Source organism: Clavelina lepadiformis, chromosome 8 (genome assembly GCF_947623445.1).
Source record: "Clavelina lepadiformis chromosome 8, kaClaLepa1.1, whole genome shotgun sequence".
In the NCBI taxonomy this organism is placed as follows: domain Eukaryota; kingdom Metazoa; phylum Chordata; class Ascidiacea; order Aplousobranchia; family Clavelinidae; genus Clavelina; species Clavelina lepadiformis.
In genome coordinates this window covers 17,337,480-17,348,105 of record NC_135247.1, presented here as the reverse complement: position 1 = coordinate 17,348,105, position 10,626 = coordinate 17,337,480, and the positions used below count along the sequence as shown (strand labels likewise).

The window sequence follows — 10,626 nt, the reverse complement described above, 5'->3', positions numbered from 1 at the left end:
AAGAAGAGAACGAAAAAAACGCAAACTTTACAGAAAATTTCGAAAACGTGGCCCTTGCCGCGATCTACCTTGCACTTTTGAACTTGTCGTACTAAGATAACCCAATATTTGTCAACCTATTTTGTAAACATGTTATTTACATTGCATTATAAACTTTCCGAATTCCAAATAACGCCTACGGCCTACGTGATTAACAACTTAATTGGTAAACGTGTTTATCTGCACGATTGACCTCGTATTAACAGCATGGTTTGTCTAAAAATAGACAATGTTGGTTGAAATTTATTTCCGTTTATTGAAAATTCTCTTATTGGAATTATCACCTGACCTGTAAAACTTCGAGTCTAAAAGTCCAAATCATTTCCTGTTACTGATAAACGCATTGCGCCTCAAGTTGGAATTCTGTTTCTTTATAATCTCCTTCAGTTTAAAAATGTATCGTTGCATGCTATGATTTTATTAGATTAGTTTAGTATTAGTAAATTATTATCAGTATTAGTATCAATGTTTGGTACTAGTCTTTAATATTGAATTTTTCTAAATCCAGTTTAGAGTTTTGAAAGTTCAATGAATGAGAAGAAATAGATCGTAATAACTCTGTGAACGAATTCCTTAAAGCTATCGTGGAATGTAGAGTGATGTGCTTTGATTGCTAATAGTTTCTTAAAAACCTTTTTTTTTATATATATAAATAATAATATTTTCGTAATTTTTAGTGTTTGTTTGAAGTAATAATGAAGAATATTAAAACCGATATTAATCAGATTCTCAGTGTTTAAAAAGTTACATGAACTATTCAACTGAAGTTTAGGAATTTCTAGACAGAATTAGCAACCTTCTAATCGTTCTTTGAATCGGATTGCAATATATAAAATATCCATGGTATGGTGTTTACTGTATAAAACACTAACCACCACCGCCACACTATGAAGAGCTTGCGACACAATTAAGGCATAAACTAACGCCAGAAAGTTATCTCCATACAAATTTGTAAATGTTTGTTTATTACGGCTTGTATAATTGCGTAATGGATAACATTTGTTTAATTGACCTTATGCTCGCCTGACTACCATCCATCTCACCATCTCAACCGGAACCGGGACTGAAATGAGTCAAAGTTCAATATGCGCAAAATGAGTTCTCATTAGTCTATTGGTAAATTCTGTTACCATGTTGCGCCATAGGTACACATGCAATTATTGGCGAGTGCATTTGACTTTATAAAAGCATATTTTAATTTTATAATAAAATAAAAGCGTTTTTGTGTCTACATACAGTATCACTTACTATTTCGATGCTTTCAAGAACCCTTTTCCTCTTAAGGCGGGTGAAAGGGTCAAAGGTCAAAATTTGCCTACATAATCAATCGGAACCAGGAGATTCGAAACTTCAATAAAGTGCAAGGAAGGGGTTTTCCATAATTATCCGGCAGGGTCGGTCTAGTAGGCTATATATAGGTTAGCTCTATACCGCACTAGACTGATTTACTGTACCTCGGCTGCTTTGAATAGACGTTGGCTCTGCAGTCAGCCTGTTGTATTGCAATAATTATCCGGTATAGGTTCTAATTCAATGACGGTCATCGCAAGTGAAACTAGGCTAGATAACCTAAGTTACTATTGAAAGCCTGAAAACGAATAGGTTGTAACGTGTTGTAAACAGGTTTTCGCACTATTCCTGTAAGCAAGTCTAGGCTACTTTACTTTTGCATTCCCATATCAGGATCAAGTGTTGAGGAATTATTATGTCATAATTTCTTTAATGTTGCCTCATAACTCCTTTTCTTTTATGCCTTTGAAGTGAAGTGCAAAAGTATAAGAGACCCTTGCACATTCATTGCATTCCATACCAGGATTGAGTATTAAGGCAATAAAGAATTATTACTTAAAAAAACTTCTTTTCCATTACCTCATATAGGCCTAGGCTAACACTTTTCCATTTGGCCTTCTTGTAGGAGTGCAAAAATATGAGACCCCGGGTAGCCTACCGGTATTTAGATCATACATAATTAATATATATCCTGAAGGACACACTAAAAGCCTGAAGGAGCTGAAACTGAAAACGGTGTTTCCCAACTATAGGCGTAGGCGTTCTTTCTTTGCCTCAGCCTTTTAGTCTTTTAGATCTATCCTAATAATGATATTGGCCAAATATTAACAGGTGGCAGATATTATGGTAGTATGCCATGAACAGTTTGCATTCGTATTGTTTAAACGATAACCTAGTGTGCTAGTCTAGCTTGACATTAGTCGATAATGTAAACTTCTGAGCCCTGCTGGAAAGTAGGGCAGTTTTGGAAAAGAAATTGTGCGTGCAAGGATGTGATGGCATGCAGCTTAGTCTCAATTCTTTTGTCTGTTTATTATAAATTGGCATTCCAACAACCAGATTTTCTTTGTTTATTATGAAACGGCATGATGACAAAAAATTCCGTTTGCACATTGAAGAATCTTGTGCATGCAGCTGCATACTTTCCACTATGAGTTCTGGACTTCATAGGCTCAGATTCTCTTTGTGTAGTTGTCCTGACTGGATATGTGGAAATTGTGTATTAATACAGGGAGAATATTAATACTTTGTGGCAAAAATTTATTGTACCATACAAAAAACTCTTGTAGATGTGTATGTGTGTTCGTTACTGATATGTGTTCGCTGCTAGTTATGCTCAAAGTTACTATTTCACTGCAGACTAAACTTAATTACACTGAATTTGGCCATGCAGAATAAGCAATGATTTTTTTAGCTTGAAAAATGTTTAATGTAGAAATTGAGATATTTTGTTTTGCAAAGTTCAATTTTACCGTTTTTGTGAAACCTGATTTTGTGCAGTAAGGAACTGGAGAGAACAGGGTGATTAAAGCATGACAATAATAGTAGAACGTGACTAATTGGGAAATTGTATGATGGCTATACAATATCTCGAAAATAAATTGGTTGCACTGCTGACATAACAAACAAGTATTGAATAAGAGCAAATAAAATGATTGGACATCGATGTTAACTTTCACTTTGGAAGCTTAATAGCTGAAAATTTTGCTAAAAGAAACAAATGGCACTCCCAAAGTTTGTGCAAATAAACATAACACAACCTGCCAATACAATATCCTTATGCACCCAGCCTTTTGCCAAAATGGCATCAGTAGCACCGAAACATTTTCGCCGTGCCGTGTAGGTTCTTATGCTAAATGTAAACTTTCAGTATTGAGCAGCTCTGCAATTACTCAATCAGTTATTAAACGATTGGTATTACAATGCTTGGAAATTAGTTGTAAATATTATCTTGAGTATTAATAATTTTTTTTTAGTAAAATGGATGGAAGTGATTAATAAATTGATGATCACTTATGTGCACACTTACCTTCAGGACATAATGCTTCAAAATCAAAACTTTTTGATTGATTACATATATAACTTTATTTCATAGGTAATAAAAACTAGTGCTTCATTGCTTAAAACCGCTCACCGTAGGTTTTCTAGTCCCTAGTGCATTCTTAAAGCGTGTTTGTTTAATTAGTCTTTGTTGTCTAAAGTTTATGTTTGTGCGCAGCCATGACCATAGATAACACCAAGCATCTTGATTCTTTTGTGTTTCTAAAATTAAGATACCAAGACTAGTTTATTATCAATAGGCTATATTTGGAATTTGTGTTCGGTACTTGCAAAACTTTTTGCCTTGTACATTTCTTTTACCATACTTGCCAGCAAACTCATGCTGGTACTCTCTAAGCATTAAATTGTGCACTCCTACATTATCTGGTTTGCTCTTTACTTGATAACTTTTACTTCGTAATAGTTCTCTGTGCTAGCTGTAGTTGCTATATTTTGTACTGTCAATGCACCAAAGTTTTTTTGTTATGAATTATGAACAACTTATATGTTCCTCAGTTCCCTAAATTTTATTGAAATTAATAAATCTCTGTTAAATCAGTATTGTACTGTAAGTACTGTAACCAAAATTTAAAAAAAAATGTTTCAACAGGAAAAGCTTTAAGTGGACGTGATTTTTCCACAAAGCCTTTTTTGCCTTAATAAACACTTTCAGCGATTTTTGGATGAAGGGAATATCTTTCCTTGTAGGTTAGGTTGAACCATACCATGCAATCAAAGCGTTCTAAAGCGCAGTTTACACAGAATGAAATCATGCTTTTATTGGTTTTATTAAATAATCTTGCGCGAAGTCACAATGTTCCAAAAACATGCCAAACAGTTGTGGACATCCGCATAGATCATAATAATCTAATGGCTCCAAGAAGTTTTGAAATAAGATGAAATAAATATGCTGTTATCACATATATTGGATCGCCAACAACTAATGAAGTCTCTGACTAAGGCGATTTTAGTTATTATAATATATATGTATGATAATTTGTGTTTCAAATGCTGTTTATCATCCTTGCACTTTCCTTTCAGGATGTACCACAGTACTTAGACATACAAATAAATACATAAAATAGTTAACTTGCTTTGTTGCTTGTCAGTGGTGAATGTTGCAAAGACAAAGGAATGACGGAGGAAAAGAGTAAGATATTCCAACTCTTAAGCCGTGGTTTAAGAGATGGGGGCCTGTTTCTCCCAAGTGACAAATATTCGAGTCAGCTTAATGATGATTGCTTGGAATTGTTTGAGAGGGACAATGTTTGTCTGACCCTGAATAACACAAAGGGGTCATTATGTAGCACCTACCCTGCACATCTCATTGTTCCGGTTGAGCAGAAGATCCCTGGTGAATGTGATGTTTATGTGAACGGTGGTCATCAGGACAGTGACACCATGCTGGAGTTAGTTAAGAAAGGCCGCTTTGCAAGAACCAGAGGCCGCTTCCCTGTTCCTGTCATGCTGTTTCGTGGAAAATTTATTTGTCGTTCGTCAACCCTAGCTAGGTCTCCTGAGATGTATACGCGAATAGGTTTCCAATATTTTATGAACAGTGAAACTCCAGCAGAGGAACAAAATGGTCATCAAAATGGTCTTTCTGGAAAGCAATCAATGAATGGTATAGATCTAGATTCCAACCATGTGAATGGTGTCAGTAATGAAAATGAAGCCGCCGTGGTTTACACGAAAAGTTCATCCAGCCATCCTATGCAGCGATCAATGGTTATGGGTGAAAGTGTCAGTAAAAAACAGAAGCTTCTGCAGACTTCAATGAATGGCGCCAATCAAAATACGGAATGGCTTGTGGATAAAATGCGCAATGCTGACATTGACGTCCTTCATTCCCTGCGTGTTAACGTGATTTGTGATTTGATGGTCGAAAAGAAAAAGCTAAAATTTGGAATGCATGTGACATCTTCTGAAAAGGTCGACAGACTGAACAGATACTCGGATTTTAATCTGGTTGGTATTCCGTATCCAGGGTGTGAGTTTTTTGCTGACTATTCCCTCAATCACTACACCGGTATAGGCCTAAAGTTCGACTGGACCCAACAGTTTGTCGATGCTGAGTTACTGATCTCTGACGACTTCAAAAAGTTGTGTGATGTAAAATGGAACGAATATGAGCATTGGGACTTGGTGACGCTTACACAAAACTACCTTATTTTGTTGTTGAACTGCCTTCTATCCCGATCTTCGTCAGGGATGCTGTTACACTGTATATCAGGTTGGGATAGGACACCATTATTTGTATCCCTATTGCGGCTGTCCTTGTGGGCTGATGGTTTAATTCATCAATCCCTGAACGCAGAAGAAATTGTTTATTTAACCCTTGCGTATGACTGGTTGTTGTTTAGTCATCAATTTGCTGATCGGATCGACAAAAGTGAAGAAATAATGCATTTCTGCTTCGATTTCTTGAAGTATATTGTCTCTGAGGACTTCTCCTTGCTCCCAGTTTTGGGCAAAGAAGGTGTTGGTTTGTTTGACCCAAACAGAGAAGAAGTGTTTAGCTTTGAAGATGATGATAAACTGATAGAGCAAAGTAGCGATTCAGATCTCAAGCACTGCTTGGCTGACTGCAATGGTTTTGCTGGGAATGGGAAAGCTCATTGTTTACAGCTGGATGACAACCTTGAAGCAAGCAATGGGTTAAGTGTCAATGGAGTAGAAATCGAAAAAGTTTTTACCAGCACTTGCAATGCATCTGCAACTTCTTCATCTCCGATAAACATGGATGATGTGAAGAATTGTCTAGACAATATAATGAGTCAGGTTGAAAAAGAACCAAATGCTGCAGAGCAGAATGACACTTTTGAAAGCAGTCATTGTGATATGCCCGATTCCAATGTTTCCACGTTGTCTGGGATGAAGGATGAAGCACCTGTTTTGGAACTGGAGCAGCAAATGTTATCTATGCATGAGGAACTGCAGACCATTGCTGTCCAATCATCAGTTTCTACTCACCCTATGCAAAATGAAGAAATATCTGACGCCATTCTACCTGTAAGTGGTGCAAATGGATTACCCATTGTACCTTCACCACTATCGGCTCTATCTGCAAGTATTGAAACTGCCAAGGATAAAATCAATCCAACGCCATATTCTTTGTTATCAGAACAGACCCAGAAGAACTTGTCAAATTCAGCTCATGATTTGTCACATCATCTTTGCAAAAGTGAACCAATTTCTGTCCCCATTGGATGCCAGCATTCGCCCGCCAAAGATGATAGTAACCGTGGCACAGATAGCCTTGGCAGTTCGCAATCCAATTCAGCAACAATGGCTGAGCCAGGCAGTAGCTGGCAGTTTATTTCTTCACTGAGCTCAGACTCTGATGTTCAACATGAAAATTGTCCAAGACGATCGACTCCAAGGTTTAACATCCACACCACAGCTTGCTATAATGCTGCTGAGGAAGCCAATCTTAAATCGATGCTAGAAAAGCGAAAAGAGAGACTGAAAATGGCACAAAAAGTCATGATACCAGCCTATTGTGCCGTAGTTCAGGAGCAGCGTCAAAGGCAAGTACAACAAGGTGCCTTCTCAACCATAATGGGACAAATAGTTCATTTTGTGAAACGAAGCTAGCGTTTTTTGTTCTCATCCATTTATTTTGATTTACAACTATGTTTTTAAGTTACGTTTTTATGATTATTGTTTCTATTAGGCAGAAATATTTAAATTTTCATGGTAATATAAGCATCCATTTCCCCCCTCCATGATCATTTAGAACAAAATTGTATGCTCTCAAAACCGTTTCATAGCCAGCCATTCAAGAGCTGTGGCAGTACTTGTAAATGGTTTATGGGTTTATTAGTCTGCTAAATCTTTATTGTGTGGCAATTGTGGTATCAAAGTTTTTCTTTGGCGATATGAACACTTACACTTCACTTACAAAGATATGGAGGATAGGTGCAATGAATACGGCCCAAGTTGTTATCCTTGATAACTTTTTATGGCACTTAGAAGTTAATAGGTCTTAGTGTTTCACTGCGATAGTATACTTAAGCCATAGCAATTACCATTCTATAAACATGGCAGTTGGGTGATTTGCCACGTTTTACATGCGTACAGGCCAGCATCATTCATCATGTGCATGACTTATGTACTGTAAGATTGTTATTTTGTTTGATGGAACCAAAATAATATTGAAAAAGCTATTGATGGTGGTGAAGTTTTTTTATGGTGCATAACTTTGGCTGACATGGAAATAACATTAAGCAAATTCTTATGGCAATTGTAGGGATATTGTTGTTACTACGTATTGCAAATATATATAGCAATTGCTTATTATAATTTTTTATAGATCCATTACTTGTTTAGTTGCCCTAAGAGACTTGTTCTGTTATGTGGGCAATATCTGACCGTTATAATTTATTGAATGTAGCAAAAAAGCAGCTGCAATGCCTGACGAAGGTTTTCTGGTTTCCAATAGAAAAAATAACTATTCTGTCATTGACACGCATTTTTACTTTGCCGAACGATTTTATGGTTTCAAAAGTTTTTATTCTACCCTCATTGTGTAAAAATCTTTGCAAAATGCAAATATTTGCCTACACAAAGATCAAAGTGTTATCCCACAACCAAAATGACCCTGCTCATTACATTCTTATGTTTGAAATATTTTTTGGGACTGTATTGTGTTTTGAGTATTTTTAATATATTGTTTTTAGCTGCAATATTTGCAAACATTAATATCTTATTTGATTGGATTGTGCTTAATTTATCGATATGATTGGTTAAATAAATAAAATATACTTCCTGGTATGTGTGATTGTTTGTGAAAAAGATTTGATGACAGCAAGACTTATAAATCATTTCAAATGTGTCATGATAGCTGTTTAGGAATAACAGATTCATGCCAAATGACTTGGGTTCATTTTAATGTGTTTTCCCGCTGGGATAAGATGAATCACAAGCATTGCGCCATCTAATGAGATGACTTGTGCTGCGTAGGTTAAAACACGTACCTGTGATGAACGAAACCGAATAAAGACAACAGATAGCTCCAACTTTTTATTTGTCTGTGGGACTCTGACGTTGAATCACAGTAAATTTTAACGAGCTTTTACCGATTCACTATGAATACATATTGCAGAATCAATAAGACGTGTTACGTGATGATGTCATAACCTTACAGATTTGCGTAGTTCCGCTTTTTATTATTCTCATAAAACTACGACACATTGCTGATAGGATTGCAACCAACGGCATTCCACGTGTCCGGAAGTGTGTGTTGCAATCACATGTGTTTTGACAAACCAAATACGTACAGGGAAAAACACTTACAAATAACACCTTTTGTTTTCAATCCCAACCCGGTTTAGATTCGTTTGTTCGAAAATGGCAGAAATATTGCAGCGGAAGCAAACTAGTTTTGTCTCACGATTAAACACGCTAGTTAATTATTATTAGCCAATTGCTTCGGCCAGCAACTGTTTGGACTTATAAAAATCTGATTAAACAAAAGATTAGCAGTCTTGCGGAAGAAACAATTGAAGAAAATTAAACTTGCTTGGTCACATGCTTACATAATAGCCTATCCCGTCCAAAGAAAACTTTTTAAATGTTCCACATCTACACGCAATAGTTTTCATATGATCATCTCCTCACGCACAAAGTGAAACAAGGGTGAAAGTTACATGTTAAAACTTTTTGTTAAGAAATGATTTTGCTATTATATTTTGTGAAAGTAAAATGCTGTCGGAATCTTAATCTCAGGACCAAGAAAAAAGTTTTCAGGACTTAAAAGGTGGCGACGCTTTCTCATCGCTTAAGCGTGGGACGCTGAGCTTGTTTGTTTGCTTTTTCCGATTGTTGTTGTTGTTTATTTCGCTATTTAGATATCGGTACTCTTGGCCGAAGAGGAAACTACCATCACAAGTCAAGACCAATATGACCATGCAACAGTAACACGTCAGCAACACTAAATTGAAACTAGCCTCCTAAAGGCGTTGCTAAACAAAGGTAGCGCAGTTGGGTATCGATCATGGGTTCGCACCACTGCGAGATCGGCGTTTTTATCGCGATACTCTCCAGCCGAGTCATGGCTTCATTGATTTTATTTGTTTTATTTTTAGTCATAACTATGGTAGGGTTACAATATTTGATAATGCGGAATCCCTGACAAATTTACCTCAGTTGCATTGACTAACTTTAGAATATTACCAAAGTACATTGCCGCCATTGGTTTTTTCTGAAAGAAGGATAAACACGAAACAATACAAAAACAGCAAATAAATGTTGCACTGCAATACACGAATGCAAGTTGTCTTTTAAACAGTAAGATTTATGAAAACGAAAATTAGCACAGAATTAAAAAAAATACGTTCCAAGGTAATTAGAAGTAATGAACGTATAGCAGTTTATAAACAATACTCTACTCTCCCTCATACCAATCGTTCTTTTCCGAAGATCTGATTTTTTTCAACAAGCTCTTGTTGGACTTTAAAAACACATAAAATTCCCAACAAGGCATGCTTTTGAAGTTGTACTGAAGTGTTAAAGTTCCTTTCATTGTTTCAATGGTCATCTTATTTATTTCTTTTGTCCACTGACTCTGCATCAGGGAAAACACCCGCTCAACATTTGCGTTGTATGGCGCCACAGCAAAGAAAAACTGTGCAACCCTGAGTAATTCTGAGTGACATTCAGCGCTTTTCGACTTTTGAAAATACCTGAACCATTTCTTATGTAATGGCAGTGCAGTAAATTTTTCGTCACTGTTTAATTTTTCGCAACGTTCTATAAACGACTTCAACGACTAGAATAAGCCAACCATAATGCTGTTCATCTTAAAATGTAATAAACAACTTACGTCATAAACGAATTGCAGACAGATTTAAATCAGACAGTTTTGACGAGCTGAAAATGTTCGCGACTTAGAAAAAATTTGGAAAAAAGGTGACAACCCAGAAAAAGTTGGACTGAAAGACAATTTAAAAAAATTCCGGACTTTTAAGAATATTTTAGCATTTCTCCCTGACGCAGATTTGAACACTAAATTCCCTGACATTAAATTCAGGGAAAATCCTGACGTATGGCAACCCTAAACTATGGGGGACAAAAAATAAGCGATAAATCAAAAACTGAGTCAATAGTAGTGCAAAGAGTGTCAAATGCTAAGAAAACTTAATTTACTGTATAGTTAATTTTTCCACCGCAGCATCATAGTAGCAAATAAGGCAATATGCAATTTTCTCCATAATGTGTGTTACATTTTGTATACATTTTAATAGGTTTCAGGTT

The 10,626-nt window shown here is 36.2% G+C and overlaps 1 protein-coding gene across 1 annotated transcript; it reads left to right on the top strand.

Annotated features, from left to right (window-relative positions):
• The first annotated feature begins 1,427 nt into the window (after nucleotides 1-1,427).
• LOC143469024 (uncharacterized) lies at nucleotides 1,428-8,145 on the top strand. The gene has a single exon (XM_076966552.1). The coding sequence runs from the start codon at nucleotides 4,504-4,506 to the stop codon at nucleotides 6,964-6,966; it is 2,463 nt and encodes an 820-aa protein (XP_076822667.1). The 5' UTR covers nucleotides 1,428-4,503; the 3' UTR covers nucleotides 6,967-8,145.
• The last annotated feature ends 2,481 nt before the right edge of the window (nucleotides 8,146-10,626 follow it).

What these genes read in the sequence shown, in the direction of transcription:
- LOC143469024 (XM_076966552.1), top strand. Translation starts at nt 4,504, where the DNA reads ATGACGGAGGAAAAGAGTAAGATATTCCAACTCTTAAGCCGTGGTTTA.